This window comes from Ramularia collo-cygni (assembly GCF_900074925.1).
Source record: "Ramularia collo-cygni strain URUG2 genome assembly, contig: RCC_scaffold22, whole genome shotgun sequence".
Lineage (NCBI taxonomy): Eukaryota > Fungi > Ascomycota > Dothideomycetes > Mycosphaerellales > Mycosphaerellaceae > Ramularia > Ramularia collo-cygni.
The window spans coordinates 24347-41623 of NW_019716276.1; the positions used below are offsets into that span (position 1 = coordinate 24347).

Below are 17277 nucleotides of genomic sequence, written 5' to 3' on the forward strand. Positions count from 1 at the left end.
TTATCATGCACCGCATGGCAGATATGCACAGCGGTATCATCGCAAACGATTGACAGCTACCAAGCCGCTCTGCTCCGCCGGCTTTTACGACTCATTCCTTTCTTCAAATCACTCCTCCACTTTGGGTCTGCGACAACCAGGTTGTCTCGTGGGGTCCAACCCGAATGCTCCTCCTGTGTAGCGACGGCGCGGCACGCGGAACGTGCCCCGATGGCGCCGACGTTGACAGCTCTGCGATACAACACTCCGATCGAAGTGGCATCGTTGACAGAACGGGCCGTGTTCTCCCCAAGTTGGCCAATAACAGCCTTACTAGGCCGAAGTGCTCCAGACGGTGCATGCAACTCTACTCATTAGAATACACTATCATATACATCCAACATCGTCTGCTTGCCCTTCAACTGCAGGCCCCTCCACACAGGTACGATCGGGAACGCCGATCCTTCYCGAGGTCACGAAATTCAAGTTGTTGAAGGGACCGGGTACATTCAGTCGCCTACTTTGCCACATCGCGGGCGCAAGGGGCATTCTGCGTTGAAGTGCGAATGGGTAGCGTGCAGCGTGCAGCGTTAGTGCAGGTTGCGTCAGACCACCACCATTTATAAGCATTCTCGAGCCATTGAAATCGTGAATTTCATGCTGCGGAATCAGCGGTATCCTAGTTGAGGCGTGGTAAGCGGTCTGCAAGCGATCATTCGCGGTGAGAGCAGCATGGAACATGCAAGCAGCCGATCAAGGTTGGCGAGCATTGTGTGACAGTCCGGCAACAGCGCCTGAACATCACAGGCACGGTTGCCAACAAACGCGAGATCAACGGAACGCCAAAATGTAAACGACAGGCGGTGACGCCTCCACATGCCACATCGATGTGACAGCTGCATAAGGGTTGCATACTGTTGAGTGATGGAAGAAGACATGACAGGGAGAGATGTTCAGGTGGCACAAAAGTCCGCGCGACCGAGCCAGTCAATGTGGAGGATTCTGCCATTCCTAACAATTGTTTTGACAATCGAAAGGTGTTTGTACCAGGGTCATCCTGGATACTGTCAACGGCGAATTCTCTCGTTGATGCAACACGACGCTAGCGCTGTTGGGCACGGCGCGCGCGGGCCACAGGTGAGGGATGTCTAGTGAGGTACTTTGCTCAAGATGCATGATGAACTTTCCAAGGTGCATGCGGCGTGCATCCAACCAAGGAACATCGCCGATGGCTTGGGGGTAGCCCGAATTTGGAACAACCCGCATGCCCTTTACATCAGCTGACTTTAACGCTCTGCTTCATGATGACCAGCGATGTTCATACATCGTCTCCTGTACCACTGGGATCGCAGAACGTTCAGCCTACAAAGGCACATCTTCCTGACGTTTCATTGATGGAGTACCATGCGGAGCAAGTATGATGACACTTGTCGGGTGAAGATGAGCACATTATGTGGATATCGWTCCGAAGTTGCATCTCTGTTCGCTCGACTCCTCAATCTGTGCCTAGTTTTAGAGATTTGGTTCACGTACTCTCCACGCGGCGAGTTTCTATGTTGTGCCTTCGGAACCGGCGGCAATCACCGTCCTCCAACGCCTTACAGTCCAACGACCGGTCTTTGGTCACAAGCTTCTTCAGACGAGCGCGACCGATAGTGTTGAAGAGGCTGCCAATCCTCGTTCGTGTCTCACGGTGCCTCATGATTTAGCTCTGTGAGTCTGCATTGTCCGACGCGTCGCTCTCTTGGCTTTCGCCCTCGTCTCTCTCGTCAACATCATCAGGCAGAACCACGGAGTTGCAATGTGTAATCTACGACAAAGTCAGCGACAGTTCGCAAGACTACTCCGCATGGTTGATGCCCCTTGAAAACGGGAGCGTTCCGCCGTTACCGCCATTATGTCGTAAGCGAGGGTTGGGCCGCTTCAGCGCCATGGAACGCCTGAGACAACCAGATTTCCCGTTGCATCGCGTGCAGGGTCGGGTGAGAACTCACAAAGGGTTTCAAACATTTCAATAGCCCGACGACACGGTCCATTCCTGCATCTCCAAGGATCTCATCGTTTGAAATCTTCTTTCCAATGGTATAGTTCTTCAGACGCAGAAGCTCAATGTCTGGATGCTCGGCGCTATAACCCTGGGTGACGACGACGAGCAAGGTCAGCTTCTGCGGCTTGGACTGATCACGGGGGACACCCCGGGTCATGGGGTGCTGCGAGCCCTTCTACACGTGCCGCATGGACTTGCGAAGTTGCGCGTGTGTAAACACTCTCACGAACAGCCATCAAACCGCGCTTGAGCTCCCCACTTATTTCAACGAGAGAGGTGTCCCGCGGAAAGGACTACAAGAGCACGGTATCGAACTGGCACGGAGACGCAAGATGGGGACTCAAGAACCAACAYACCTTGGGACGCGTCTTCAGCGCGTTCCCGGCGTTCTCTTGCACAAACGCCTGGACAGCCTTCTTGCTGTCTTTGGCCCCTCCAAGAAACTCCGTCCTCAGCTCGCTGTTGTTCAGAATGTCCTTTAGGTTCTTTGGATGACGGTCGATGTCGTTGCGCTAGAGATTGTTGAGTACAAGCACCGGATCACAAAGGGTAATACTCATACCATGGCGGCCGTCGGTCCAGCATCGGGATGCCACAGGCCTCCGCCTGTTGGATAATGTCAGTTGAGCTCCTCACAGTGCGCCAAGACGCGTTGCGTTGCAACGCGCTCCGCTTCACCTCCAGCACGTAAGGGCGCGTAGCTTTCGTGTTGGCACCTTACGATCGGGCACTCCCTCCACGGCGGTTCATATTCTTCCAACGATCAATCCCACGGCCGCAGAGATGCTTTATTCATGTAGCATGCACAAGCAAGGGAGCAAGAGCAAGAGCAAGGGCAATGGCAATGACCAGGGTCTAGCACAATACCGCATGCACATTGCATGCCACATGGCGTCAGGCCTGTTTGCTTGCGTATCGGTGATGGCAATGCCATGGTCGATGAGAGCCGCCGCTCGGAGCCAGGTGATGTGTGATATGTGATATGTACATGGAAAGCCACTTACCGATGAACGATTTCCCATGATTCGGCGGCGCTACTTGGATGTAGTAGTGGGCATAGCTGCCTTTCCTACCGGCTCGAGACCCTGTGCATGAAGGTAAGTCTATCGTTTCATGTTAAGCTGTCATCTTCTACTACGTACATGATGCTGAAAAGAACGGCTGTTTTTAGATGCGTTAGCTATCTCGGCACGGAACGAGTTCACCTGAACCGGGCAGGTACAGGTCGCTACGGTGTGACAGCGCTGTGGGGGTAAATGCACACAAACCTTGTCTGTGTAATGTCAGCTTGCATGTCCAGCATTGAACCCATCGCAATCCGCATCTCGTCGCTACTCACAAGGCGTTGGGTCGCTGGAGAAGCGGATATCGCGATAGATACGGAATACCACATCCTTTACTGGAAGCTCCGGGATGGTGTCGTCTACATCCTCCACGAGCCTCTCGGTAAGCTTCTCGACAAAGCTGTGCCAGTCCTTTTCCGCTTGGCGGAACTCGGCGTCGTGTACTAGTAGCGAGTTTGATMAGCTTGCGTCCTGTGGGTCGACGGAGACCATACTGTCTGCACTGCTCCGTCTGAAACACCGTGCAGAGTGTTCATAGACATCTTCAAACGAGACGGCCTCCGAGTTCGGCCCTGATGACAGTCTGCATGATGCATCTCAACCTCATTGCGATACTCCCTCGTAGCGAGGTTCATGACTTCCCACCAGTGGCAACATGCCCGGGATGACCCTGCTTGAGCGCATTCAGCCGAACGCCACAATGCAATGCATCGGCCCTAATAGGATATTCGATGGCACTCGATGATTTGCAAAGCGACTCGACACGCATGGTTGCTTAAAAAGCAATCGTTTGTGCAAAGTCTTCTCCCAGCTTCCACATGCAGACAGCTGCTGGGTCGACATGGACTCGACCGCAAAGGGACGACACTTACGCTTCAACCACTCTCGGTTGTTGTTGACCTTCAGGTCTGCCAGGAAGAGCAATGTATTTGGATGGATCGTCTCATCTTTGTATGGCGTTGATCCAGCCGGTCTTGCCTTGGGCTTCTTGATGATGAGCTGTTTGCCGGGACCCAGACCTTGAAAGTAGACAGCAAGTCAGTTCAATCCGAGGAGCGATTTCACGCTTCGTGACATAGCAGATTCACAATTAGCTCACCCGATTTCACTCCTGGTCTCCAGATCTCGCTGCCCTTTGGTGTACCTTTGCTGGAAGCACTTCGTCCTTTGGAGACAGGGGGACCGTCACTGTCGGATGCATCGTCCTCATCCACCTCGGACGCTTGGGACTGGTCAATCTCGTCTTCAAAGTCGGATGCAGATTCGTTCGTATCAGAAGGGTTTTCTTCCTCTGTTTGCTCGGACTCGCCTCCGGGCTCAGAGAAATACTTGCTCTTTGTGGGAGTGGCTTTTTGTGTCCTTTGCTTCTTGGTGTCGGCGGTAAATCCAGGCTCAGACGTAGATGCAACGCGTTTGTGGGGTTTGTGATCTCCCGGCATTGACAGACGAGTCGACCTTCGCGACATGGCTTTGCTTTTGCTTTCCCGTGGCGCGAGTGAAAGGTCGGAGCACTTATTAGTCCAGCAGAATGCGTTTCTGGCGAATTGGACAGTTCAACACATCTGCGTACACACTAGGAGCAATTGGTAGATCGAGAAATATGGTGAAACGTGTGTGATTCGCGAACAGCGACATGGAACTCACGAATGTCGTGCCTTCTCGTGCCGGATGGCGGGCGTGCCGCTTTCCGAAGTGTATCGAACTTTACTAGCTTCGCAGGACGGCAATCTTCGAGGTTCATAAGGTAGATTGGATGAAGGGAGTCTCTTCCCCCGTGCTCTAGTAAACGTCGATTGAGTGCCTTTGAAAACTGATACCGTCGCTATCAAGTGTATTGCCTCACATGACTCCCCTTTCTAATTCATCCAGCTTCTCCTTGCGATCTATTGTTCATACTGGGGTCAACGATCCTTGCCGACCTCTGGTTCCATCAGACACAAGCACGAGCACGTCGATCTGAGCAGGACACATGCGTCAACCAAATGCTTGCAAGTGTCAGCGTAAGATTATTGAATCAACTCATCGCATGTCATGGGAAGTGCAAATCAAAGCCCATCCGCCATATTGCGGAAATAACGAGCGCCCTGAACGCCGAGTCAAGCACTCCTTCAGACGGTATGACGGACAAATGCGCTCTTCCCCTTGTCTCGCGCACGTTATCCTCGACATAAACGACAACGCTCCGAAAAATGAGAGCACAGGGCCGAGGCGATGCTCGCTCATGTATGCCAAYATCAACAGTTGCATCCACCGGGGCCGCCAGCAGACGCTCCCGGATCCTGCCTTGAGCCAAGATCGACGCCACCGGGTCGGCCGGCCGCCCCTCGCATGCCACGCTGGCTTGCTTGCTCTATCGGAAGCTTCTTCGCGATCGCAGTGAAAAGCTCCTTCACGTTCTCCGCCGTTTTCGCGCTGGTCTCGAAGAAGAGTAGGTTGGCCTCCCTGGCGTAGGCTTCGGCGTCGGCGGTTGGTACAGCACGCTTGTCGGGCTGCTCTGCGACGAGATCCGCTTTGTTGCCAGCAAGTGCAATGATGATGTTCTCGTTCGCCTGGCGTTGGAGCTCTTTGACCCATGCCTTGGCTTTGTCCAATGAACTCTGCTCCCTATCAGCTCATGCCTCGAGTGCAGCATCGGGACGCATGACGCGGGATCTGCCTTACCGCTTGTGTGATATCGTATACTACTACAGCGCAATTCGCATTTCTGTAGTACATGGGTGCCAGMGATTTGTAACGCTCCTGTCCTGCCGTGTCCCAAATCTCAAACTTGACCGTCGTCTGTTCGTCGAGGGCGATTGTCTGTGTCAGGAAGGCGGCGCCGATGGTGGATTCTCTGTAGTCGTCGAATTGATCCTGACTCGTAGTTAGATCTTGTTTCTGCCCCCATCGCTATTCATAGAGGCTGCAGAGGATCGTTTTCGTTATCATCCGTTATCATACCTTGACAAAACGCAGCACCAAGGAGCTCTTGCCCACGGCGGATTCTCCTACGACAAGTCAGCTCATCTGACACGGCATCATGTACATTCCATGCAAGTTCACGGACCAAGAAGCACCAGCTTGAACTGCGCGAACCGAGCGCCACCGGGACGTCCTCCTTGTTGCGCCCTCGTGGCCATGATCGCAGTCGGTCCGGGGCGAAGGTAGCGGGCGTCGCTGTCGTGCAGAGAGCAAATTCGTCGCGGGGTATCGCAGGATGTGCCTGGAAGTGGTGTTGCTGGTAGGGGTCGATGAGGGTGTGGTTGTCGTTGATAGGTAGAGGTATCTACAAAGCAGCCTGGTCCATCGCTAAGGAAAGCTGATGTCGAGGTGCACGTGCGTATGCGGTCATACCTTCCTGAACTCAAAAGTTGTAGTTCACGGATCAACTTCACGTTTCAAGCCGGCCAGGGGATCTTCATCGATTCACACGTTCGTTTCTCCATTACCCCTGCTGCTACAAGGCACACGAAGCTTCAAGATCTTGTAATACCACTCCTGCTGCTTCAAGCAGAATGAGCGCCATGCTCCCTTTCCGGGACATCAACGTCCACGCGTCCTCAACATACTATGCCTTCTCATCGCCATCATCACCTGACGCTCCAACGCTGGTCGTAGACAGACCATCTGGTGACCTCCGGCTCAACGATGGGAAACTCATTGGTGGAAACCGTGTCTCCAGTATCTCTGGCATCCTTGGAATCATCAAGCTCCGATTAGGTATGCCACCCGTGCCTCGACATTCGAGGTCAAGTGAGCTAACACTCTCTTTCAGATAGCTATGTGGTTGTCATTAGCAAGTCTCAGGCTGTGGGACGTCTAAAGGGTCATCAGATCTACAAAGTCCTGGCGACTGAGTTCCTTCCCCTGCGCGAGCGCCAGGTCCACGACCCGGATGAGGACACCTACCTGACCTATCTCAAGACATTGATGAGGACCGGACCAATGTACTTTTCATACTCCTTTGATTTAACCAACAGCTTCCAACGACAAGCCTACTCAAGCGCGAGCGAGCCACTCTGGGAGCGTGCTGATGACCGATTTTTCTGGAACCGCCACATTTCATCATCTCTCATCGACTTCCGCTTAGGAAAGGCTGGCGGCCGACTCTCTGCGGGAGGACAACCGGGCGTGGATCCGTACATCCTTCCCGTCATGTATGGAATGATGAGCATCACCAACACGTCCATCAAAGGTAACGGCATGACTTTCGTGTTGATCACTCGACGGTCAAGGCACAGGACTGGTACGAGATATCTCTCTCGTGGGATTGATGAGGAAGGGCATGTTTCAAATTTCAACGAGACTGAGCAATCCATCATCCTCAACGACAATGCCTCTAGTGGTATGGCAAGCTATGCTGGTGACGCCGGATATTCAAAAGGCAAGCCGGTCAGTGGACGAGAGACACAGGTTCTCTCGTACGTGCAGACTCGTGGAAGCGTGCCTGTGTTCTGGGCCGAGATCAATACGTTGCATTACACTCCAAAGCTTCAGATCCGCGGTGTCGAGACAGCAGCCAACGCTGCGAAGAAGCATTTTGATGAGCAAATCTCAATGTATGGCGAGAACTACATGGTCAATCTCGTAAACCAGAAGGGCAGAGAGATGCGGGTAAAGGATGCGTACGAACAGGTGGTGAAGATACTGCAGACTTCGCCGCAGGAAACGACTGAAGCCGACCGCAAGACGCGGGAAAAGTTCAACGTGATCGAGCCTGGCGACAAACGCAGTTGGTATGATCACCTGCACTATGTGTACTTTGACTTTCACAACGAGACAAAGGGCCTCAAATGGCACCGAGCACAGCTCCTTCTGGACCAGCTGAAGGATGGCTTGACCGCGGGAGGCTATTTTCACAGCATCGACATGCCCTCCGGCGGCGTTGATGTTCGAAGAAAACAGACGGCCGTTGTTCGAACGAATTGCATGGATTGCCTCGATCGCACAAATGTTGTGCAATCCATGCTTGGGCGATGGACACTGACCCGAATGCTCATCGATTTGAGCGTATTGCGACCCGGCGAAACGGCACAGGATGATCAGACCTTCGAGTATCTGTTCCGTAATGTTTGGGCCGACAACGCCGACGTCGTGTCGAAAACATACTCTGGGACAGGTGCTCTGAAGACGGACTTTACCAGGACTGGAAACCGCACACGAGCGGGGATGCTTCAGGATCTGAGCAATAGTTGTACCCGCTATGTGAGGAACAACTTCGCGGATGGACCTCGACAGGATGCTTTCGATCTATTCCTCGGTTCCTACTCTCCTGACACATCAGGCATTGGTTCGGCCCAGCAGTTTGCGGATCGCAGACCACTTGTGGTGCAGGCGGTACCATACGTGCTCGGCTTCTGCATCTTCTTTGTGATCATCAGCCTGAGCACGAATCAGCTGCCCGATTCGACCATATGGCCATTACGGGCATTCACCTTGTTCAGTCTGGCTGTTGCCGGATATGCAGGCCGGTTCATGTGGAGCTACGGCGCACTATATGTAAGGATGTCTCGCGTGTTGGGGAGGAAACACTGCTAACATCTCGTAGGTCAATTGGCCTAAGCTTAACACTCCGCAGTGGGCCGTCGAAGCGTATCAAGACACTCTCGACAGGGTTGGCAAAGATCCTCTAGTCGGCCAATTCGTGGGCGGCAAGAGTGATGGCCGTCTCAGCAATCTCGAAGAAGGCAAGAAGCGTCGCGAGTAATTATCTACTGGCTCCTTTGCGATGATCAAGCTCCGGACGTTATCGGTCGGTGATGGGAAGTGTCGACGGATCCTGCCCTTTTAGCGACGTTCCCGGATGCGCACCAGCCTAACTATAACCAGGTGCCGCCGAGCGGACCTTCCGCAACAATAGCACTACTTGAACTGATATTCACGGATCGCAATACTACCTTCACCGCTATGCTCTAATTTAAGGAGCGAGGTCATGTGCACAATCTATCTCCGCGGTTCTCAAACTACAGATCGTTGTGTTATTAGGCTGATCAGTGATAACCCGCCGAATGCCCGCCCACGCCCAGCGTCGTTTGGAGTCGCAATTGACCAGATGATCAACCCAGACGAGCTCTTGTGCCTATTTTTGGGGGTCCCCACAAGTTGTTATCGGAGATGTGGGCGGAATCTCTTTGAAGGTGTGAAGATCGCTCGTTAATCATCTACTTGATGCAATTATACGAGGTTGCATTCTGCACGTCTCGTGAAATTTTGCTGCTTGATCAACTTTTAGCCTGGAGAACCGACCAACCGACAGGGCCCTGACAACCTTGACGACATTGTCACGGCCCGTTGGCGTGGCTTGGCGAGCTTAAAGGTCGACGGCGCCATTCATGTTTCTATTTTTCGATTCCTCCTCCGCTTCCCGACGCCGCGTCGTCTGCCAAGGCTAAAATAGGTCGGTAGATCGTCTTGAAGCTAGGTAAGTGAAGGTCCAGGAGCCTCGTGTTGACGGATCAAGCAGTGGATCAGCATGGCCCCAGACGTCACTTGGGCCATATGGTCTTTACAAGCGTGATATTTCGAGCAATGCAACAAGACATATAAACACACGTCCTGTCCGCTCTCAATCCTTCCTCTCATCATCAAACAAATCTACATCCTCAAACAACTACTCCCACAACTTCTCCACCAACAAACAACTTTCAAAATGAAGTCCTTCATCGCCGCCACCTTCGTCGCAGCTGTTGCCGCTCTCCCAGCGCCTCAGGTCGCAACCACTGAGCAGTCCTCCTTCGGCGGCCTGGCTCTTCGCTCTGCCAGCCCAATCCACTTCGGCTCCATCAACGCCAACGGCCTTGGATTCTGGATCCACAAGAACACCTCCACCTACACTGAGGCCGGCACCATCGCAGAGCCAACCAACCCATACACTTCCTTCACTCTCAACAGCGAGGTTGGCACTCTTGGCCTCGACACCGTCGTCCCAGGTGGCCAGCAAGTCTACGTCGACTACTCTCCCGACGGCCAGGCTGCTCTCAAGTTCACCCAGATCCACTCCGTCAACACCGGCTCCAACGGCGTTGTTACCGGCTTCTCCATCGTTGACGAGAACCTTTTGTTCGAGGGTGCCGGTTTCGTCGCTTGCCCTGAGGAGGATGCCTACAAGATCTACGCTGCTTCTCGTGGCACCAACGATGCTTGCTTGGGATTCTCTTTCCGCACTGTCTCTGGTGGCGAGACTGAGCCCGTCTGGTCTTACAGCAAGTAAATTATGGGGTTGTGAATGATGGAATGTGGTTCCTTGCTCAGTGGGAATTGTAAGATGAATTGTAAATAGCGATTAGCGAAGCGATCATTGTACTTGGTCGAATATAATGAAATTACTCTCACCCTGTTTCTTGTTTGTGTGATATCTTACACGTGCCTTGGATGATCATGGAACTGCAGGTACGGTCTGTCACTGCTTCTTGTTTGTATTGCATCAAACAAGTGCCTTACGATGTTCAAGGAACTACAAGTAAGATCTGTAATGAGAAGTCAGGGGTTACTATTGGTGGCATCCGAGTAGGAAAGAACTGAGTTATGACAATGCAAGAGAAGTGGGCTCGACCTTTTACCAGTCCACCGACAAGCTCACTGATACTCCAAATATGTCCTGATAATTGAGACAAGTTCTACCAACTGTTGTATCAGTTGTTGAACTGATGGTGTCCTCAATAAATCAAAATGCCGTTCGTAATGATTGTCGCGCACTACCCAAACCCTAACCCTGCTTCCTCAAAGCACACCACAACCAGCGAAACAATAGCCGACACCTCGATCATCGTTGAAAGAGACTTGCTGCTACTGCACAGCTTATCGTTGTATGTAGTTCCGAGACGAAAGGGCCGAAAGGGAGCCCCTAAAAGGAGTTCGTGCGGGCAAAATTCTCTTCCGACCCCTCTCGGAGCTTTGCATTCCAGGGAGATATACCTTGGTAGTTTACGCCATCACATCACAACAACTGGGCGTCTGGCGCAGCTGGTTTGTCCGCCTTATTACCTTCTACCCTATAGCAACATGCTAATCCATGTCATAGGTAGCGCGCATCCTTAGCAAGCATGCGAGTTAACAACTCTATGACTCTGATTGGATGAGGTCGTGAGTTCGAGTCTTACGTCGTCCATCTTCTTTTGCTCTTTTCCGTGTTGTAGAGGCATTCCTTTTGAGTATATGAATGTTGTTTTGTGCTTAGGAACGGTGTTGGAGAGATTTTGGGATTTTTGGGCGACGTGAGGCTTTTTTTGCATGGGAGGATGGCTTCTTTGTGGAGCGTCCGGTGACAGGACTTCCATGCGTTTCATTTGCATACTTATCATGTGTGTATCAAGCTGGAGATTATTGGAAGAAGTTTTAAGGGRTTGGGTCATTCACTTCAGTTGCTTCACTTCAAATCCCGCTATCTCATCGCTCCTTCCTTCTGATCCGCCAATCCTCAAATTCGAACCTTTGGCTTACGAGACTCGAAACTTGCTCGCCGACAGACAATCGACTCTGGAAAGAGCAGTTCGAGATGTCGCTTAATTCAGCTGGCTTGATTATGCATTCGCATGTGGGAGTTGAATTTGATAGGGCTCTAGAGGTACTCGCAGTGCTTAGAGCTCACGAGTATAACGACATGTGGATGTCCCAATCCAGTGAGATGCAGTTCTGATTCGATAGGAAGCCGTTTGAACATCAGCACCACCAGCATCATATGAACACTTGTAGGTCCGTTCCCTGATGATACACTAGGATAGATGTACACCTGCTTTCCTTGCACTTCAATCTTCAATCTTCAATCTTCAACCCCACTACCTGCCCGCCTTCTGGATGAACGCCTTCTCAAGCTTGCCGACCTCCGCTTTGAACGCCTGTACCTCCTCCCAGCAGTCCAGCGGTCTCCGATCATTGGTGCGCAAACATGACACCAGAGTCTCCTTTGCCTTCTCCACCTCCCTCGGTACCTGCTCCACCTTTTTCCGCGCTTCCAACTTCGCGCGGAGGTCGTTGATTTCTTTGCTCATACTGTCGTGACTGCGGCCGGAATCTGGACGGATCGTCGCTTCCTCCTTCTCCTTCTTACTCCAGTCGTGGTAGAAGGGGGAACTGAGATGTGCTGCGAGACTGTTGGGGTCTCGTTTGGGGAGTTCTGCGGTTTCCTCTGCCTTGGCTGGGTTTGTTGTGAGGGAAGCTGTGAGGGATTCTAGACGYTGGGATTGGGCGTCTCGGGTCTTGGTGAGCTGCTCGGTGGTGCGGAGTTGTTTCTTCAGCTCCTGATCTTGCGCACGAGTGGAGTCGGTCTGTTCGATGTGGTCAGCCAGGATGGAGGTGGAAGTGCTGCTCAAGGGAATGCGCACCTCGGAGCTGTTCTGCAGAGAGTTGACGACGGACTGGCTTAGGCGTACGGGCGCGTCGCTGTGTGGTTGTCAGTCAGCAATGCGGCGACAATGGCAATGAATCAGATTCACTCACGCATTAAATGTGGATTGCTCGGTCTTGGAGCCTCCGTTTCCCATTGTACGTGCGGCCGAGTAGTTGTTCCTGAGCTGGGACTGGAGCGCGGCTTGACTTCCAACTTTCGCATTGAGATGGCCGAAGCTCCTCCGAACCTCGCCGATCTTTCCTCGTTCGCAACTCACTTTCCATCGCGTCTTCCAATCATACAAGCATCTTCCAATCATACAAGCATCACCGGGTACTTTCTGCATCCGCCATTGAGAGCACCATGATGCTGTCGAGATGCCACAATCCTCGCTCATGACATGGCTGAACAAGCCCAAGGTTGTCATCKAGCCCGTCTCATCATCCATAACACAGTCTCCACCCACCAAGCTACGCACACAAGATGACCAACATGAACAACAACCGGAACAAGAACAACCAAAGCACGATGTGAAAGGGGCACCATTGTTCTGCTCTCCTCACAAGCCACTCCCTGCCAATGTGGAGCTCAGAGCATGCACAAAAGAAGACATTCCTCACTTGAAGAATCTCACTGGCTTGCTCCTTCCCATTCCATACGGCGAGTCATTCTACAGAGAAATCCTTGCAGACCCCGTGACAAATAGCATCACTCTTCTCGCTGTCTGGCATGATGATCCTGATCTGAAAGCAAGACAGAAAGGTCGCCTCATCGGCGCCATTAGATGTCGTTTGCTTGCTAGTCCTCCTGGCCTAGCAGCCAAGAAGGATGAGAAAGACGAGCCAATGCTCTACCTCAGCACGCTTGTACTACTATCGCCATATCGCAGTCATGGCGTTGCAACTCATCTGCYCCAGGCGCTCACCACGCGTGCCATCGACGATTATGGCGTTGCCAGTGTTGGCGCTCATGTTTGGGAGGCCAACACGGATGCTCTGGCGTGGTACCGCAAGCGTGGATTCTGCGAAGTCGGACGGGAAGCAGGCTATTATCGTCGACTTGATCCACAAGGTGCTATAGTCATGCAGCGCAAGGTCAGCGTGATGGACATGATGGGCAAGTGAGGATGAACTGGACCGAAATTAACCTTGTCACAAGAATGGAAGCAGTCTACATTCCGATGGCTGTCTGAGGAATTCCTTCGCAAACAACATTTTGCTATCTATGCTTGCCGCTGCAGAGGATTCGGGATGCTTTCTTTGATTGCTCTCGACGAGCAGCGGACCGACTTAATCTTGAGATGTCACTCCCTTTCTACCGCCCACCGTTTGTCTGCGAAAAGCTAAATTGTGAAACGTGCAAAGACAGCTATCTCAGCGGTTTCCAACAAAAAAACCAACGTCAAGCATATATCAAACATATCCCCGACAACCAAGCGGAGGGCATCATACGGGACCACGCCGACTCCATTGAAAGAGACTACTTGTTTTTGAAAGAACAAATCGATCAGAGAGGCGATGCAGTCAGTTGATCTCGGGAAAGCGCAGCTGTCTCGTACGTGGCTGACGAAGCGGATGTCTTGACTAGATACTGAAGGCATGGAGCGGCGCGAATCCAGCGAGAAAGGCCAAAGCGCTTCAGGCTGCAACAGCAAAGATCGGATCTCTTTCAAGCAGATGGGAGGGCCTGAGGATGCACCATGCTGTTTCCAACGAGGAGGTCAACGCTAAAGGCATGCGTAGGCTTACGATTGATAAGTCCCCAACTCTGCGCCAACGGAGAAGCTTCCGCAACGCTCTTTTACTTCCGTATTTGTCCAAGGGAGCTCTCACAGAGGACGAGACTCTGTTTCTCTGCTTGCTCCACAACCGCACCGAGTTCCCACCCAGCAAATGGTCAAATTTGGACCTGCAACTCACTTCCTTTGGTCGCAAAAACGGACTTCTGGAGCGGAACTTCAGTACAACCTTCTTTCTCACCAAAGACGGTGTCTACGGCCTCCCTGCGCCATATAGCCGAGATCACTTCCACACCGATGGCACTCTACTAGGGTTCCCAAACTGTGAAGTCTTGTTTGAAGCGCAGCGGAAGCTGTACGGCCTGCTTCGGGCGGTTGTCACAGACCTGCTCAAGGACCGCAAAGTTGTCGATACTGGCAAGCGGCAATGGCTGAACGATGCTAGTCAAATCTTCTTGCACGAGCCGAAATTGTTTCCTCGGAACTTGGCGGGCAGTGGAGCAGCGGCCGATCGTCTCGTTTGCTCACCACCAGTCTCTATCAAATCGTTTATCGAGTGCTGCAAAACGTCTGCCAAGACGCGGCAGAGTGATGCAGAGCGAGATTTGCTGTCACTCCAGACTGGTGAGTACTCGATATGGACCCTCACCGCGCTACAGGACAGGAGCTAATTTCCATCGTCGCTGGAGACCCAGAACACATGCAGCGCAGGCTCGCTCACCCGAGCGGGAGCGCGTATTACCGCGGACTTGGATCGAACGCATGGAATCATCTGGCCCTGGACGTATGGTCGCCTGTGTTCCGTCGAGCATGGACATGGGATTTTGTGGCGCTCTGGGCCGTAGTCTTGGAGGAGGTGAGCTTCTTCATCACGTCAACCCGCATGCCTACACGGACAACAAAGACGATGTAATTGCTGGCTGACTTGCTACACAGAAGCCGCATCTTGAGATTCTTGGCGTTTTGTATTTTATAATAGAAAAAACCGTGCAGGACGTATATGGGACAATGATCACGGACCTGCTCGTCAAGGGCGAAGAATTCAGCACGCAGCTGAGGCAGATACACGGCAAATCAAAGAGTCAGCTCACCGTAGCTCAGAAGCTTGAAGCTGCGCAGAAGGTCACGCCGATACATCTGGMAAAAGATCCCTTATTCTGGRCAATGGCAAATCTGGCCAAATACGAGATGCCAGGGCTACAGTACGACCCACCGCAGAGACTGCCGTTGGACGAACTTGTAGTGGTAGCCGCCGATGCCATCACCAGGAAGAGCGAGAAAGAACGAGAAGCGCTTCGAGATGCAAACGTTCTTGCAACGATTGACGACCTTGCAGCGCTATCCTGCATCTTGAGCATGCTGGATTCCCTGCCTCTCTTTCATAAATTTGAACTTCCGGACGTGTACAATGCTGCGGCCAAGAAGTATGTACTGCTCATACGTCGCCCACCCGATGGTGGGTGCTATGCGGCCTCAAACGGCATGGTTGATGTTTTCGATAATGACTCTTTTTTGAATCGACTTGGATCAGCAGGAAGTCTTTTGAGTGCCTTCAGCAAGCTCCCACTACCTCAATGGAACAAGGCGAATCACCTTGGCGAGTGGGAACAGGTTGCGACTCTTCGAACACAACTGGACAAGTTCTGGGAAGAACTGAGCAAGAAGCGCACAGCCTGTCTCGCGGAGCTCAATTCAGGTTTTGCGGCAGAAATTGACATTCTACCGGATGTGACAGTGATGCRGCAGGGTTACGAAGACTCGACAGACCTGTGGCTGATTGCGAGAAATATTGCCGCGCAGCAGATGGCTCAAGCTTCGAAGCCGGCGGTCCAGCAGGGCAACAGAATGGCAGAGACGCCTGCTGGACAGAATCCTTCGTATGTGCCTCTGCCGAACGTAACAACTTCACCGCGACATCGCGCCAATCAAATTCAATTGTCGAAGAGACAGGAAAGGATCAAGGAGCGAGCGGATCGAGAAGAAGCTGCTCGAGTTGCAGCTGGTGCTGAGCCGACGCCTGTGGTTCCGAAACGTGATCCGCCGTTGCCTATCCGGGTAGACCAGAACGCATTGAATACGATTGCTTGGTTTTGGCCATACGCGAGCCAAGTCTATGGAACACGACGCACGCGAGTAACTTGGACGAAATGTATGGCTGCTTTGGTACAGGCGGGCTTGAATCTCGTCAATGTTGTTGGCAACCATCATACTTTCAGGGGGCGGGACGGGACGCTGACGTACCCTGCCCCTCATGGTAGACGTGATTCTCCGATGGATTCACTACAATTGATTTGGCTTGGGAGACAATGTGAGAGGGAATTGGGGTGGACTTGGAGTACTTTTGATCCGAACTTCGATCTGGATGGGGCCGTTGCCGAGCTGGGAGATGAGGATAATGGGGATGGTGGTGGCGGCGTTGATGCTGGGGACTGGGATGTTGGCGATGTTGGAGATTGGGAAGTCGGTGGTGATGATGGCGATGATAATTTTGAAGATGATGGGGAGGACGTGGTAATGCGGGAATGGGACGACGAGGTTGAATAATATTAGAGTTGATCGTAGTCCAAGATGATGTATTTATTGTGTTTGGCCTGGCAATAAGAGAAGACTGCAATGTACCACGAGGAGATGGCTGGAATCATTCAGTTTCAATCGACGTTGATGCAATCTGATTGCTCGTCTCTGACGCTCTCGCTCCTTGATTGAATCACCCCTCTGTAATGGGGAGTGTACGGGCGGAAGCATACCTTGCTTCTGCTGTGACAAGGATCCTCATCCCATTCCACTCACAACATATTGACATTTGCTGATGAAGGTTGTTGTCGATCCCAATCAGCAGCTTTGAAGCTTTCGCTTCGATCTGGGGGATCTGGACAGCCATCATGTCAGAGTGAAAGCTGATATCGTTCAATGGCAATGTAACCCGAAAGCGGTCTTCTGAAGAAATGTGTGTCATTTCTCTGTTCAGTCGACTGTCATAAAACCTCGTATCCTCTGTCGTATGTCCATCTCTCTGTTCCACCATCATACAGTTTCCTTTCCCAAACGCTCTTCGCTACGCTTCCCTGTGCGGCGTGAACCCTGCATAAAAGAAAAAGTAACAAAAAGCAACGCTCCCGACGCCAAATCCCAGAACTTTGCTCAA

At 52.3% G+C, this 17277-nt stretch overlaps 7 protein-coding genes; 4 read left to right on the forward strand and 3 right to left on the reverse strand.

The window, feature by feature from the left end:
- Positions 1 to 1684: 1684 nt before the first annotated feature.
- RCC_10320 (uncharacterized protein) lies at positions 1685 to 4556 on the reverse strand (the record flags this gene model as incomplete). XM_023775551.1 has 10 exons in its annotated part: positions 1685 to 1789; positions 1974 to 2114; positions 2383 to 2538; positions 2589 to 2632; positions 3031 to 3111; positions 3169 to 3187; positions 3295 to 3299; positions 3366 to 3533; positions 3963 to 4109; positions 4190 to 4556. The coding sequence occupies 10 exons, from the start codon at positions 4554 to 4556 to the stop codon at positions 1685 to 1687; spliced, it is 1233 nt and encodes a 410-aa protein (XP_023631319.1).
- Positions 4557 to 5324: 768 nt separating this feature from the next.
- On the reverse strand, positions 5325 to 6209 carry RCC_10321 (probable RAB GTPase Ypt5; the record flags this gene model as incomplete). XM_023775552.1 has 4 exons in its annotated part: positions 5325 to 5687; positions 5752 to 5943; positions 6031 to 6077; positions 6137 to 6209. 4 exons carry the CDS (start codon positions 6207 to 6209, stop codon positions 5325 to 5327), a joined length of 675 nt encoding a protein of 224 aa, XP_023631320.1.
- A 375-nt stretch (positions 6210 to 6584) lies between these two features.
- Positions 6585 to 8776, forward strand: RCC_10322 (probable putative phosphoinositide phosphatase; the record flags this gene model as incomplete). XM_023775553.1 has 3 exons in its annotated part: positions 6585 to 6789; positions 6845 to 8568; positions 8618 to 8776. 3 exons carry the CDS (start codon positions 6585 to 6587, stop codon positions 8774 to 8776), a joined length of 2088 nt encoding a protein of 695 aa, XP_023631321.1.
- A 942-nt stretch (positions 8777 to 9718) lies between these two features.
- RCC_10323 (uncharacterized protein) lies at positions 9719 to 10279 on the forward strand (the record flags this gene model as incomplete). Its single annotated transcript, XM_023775554.1, has 1 exon — positions 9719 to 10279. The coding sequence occupies one exon, from the start codon at positions 9719 to 9721 to the stop codon at positions 10277 to 10279; it is 561 nt and encodes a 186-aa protein (XP_023631322.1).
- A 1564-nt stretch (positions 10280 to 11843) lies between these two features.
- On the reverse strand, positions 11844 to 12548 carry RCC_10324 (uncharacterized protein; the record flags this gene model as incomplete). XM_023775555.1 has 2 exons in its annotated part: positions 11844 to 12447; positions 12505 to 12548. 2 exons carry the CDS (start codon positions 12546 to 12548, stop codon positions 11844 to 11846), a joined length of 648 nt encoding a protein of 215 aa, XP_023631323.1.
- Positions 12549 to 12771: 223 nt separating this feature from the next.
- RCC_10325 (uncharacterized protein) lies at positions 12772 to 13518 on the forward strand (the record flags this gene model as incomplete). Its single annotated transcript, XM_023775556.1, has 1 exon — positions 12772 to 13518. The coding sequence occupies one exon, from the start codon at positions 12772 to 12774 to the stop codon at positions 13516 to 13518; it is 747 nt and encodes a 248-aa protein (XP_023631324.1).
- Positions 13519 to 13694: 176 nt separating this feature from the next.
- Positions 13695 to 16676, forward strand: RCC_10326 (uncharacterized protein; the record flags this gene model as incomplete). XM_023775557.1 has 4 exons in its annotated part: positions 13695 to 13916; positions 13982 to 14756; positions 14822 to 14988; positions 15069 to 16676. The coding sequence occupies 4 exons, from the start codon at positions 13695 to 13697 to the stop codon at positions 16674 to 16676; spliced, it is 2772 nt and encodes a 923-aa protein (XP_023631325.1).
- Positions 16677 to 17277: the final 601 nt, after the last annotated feature.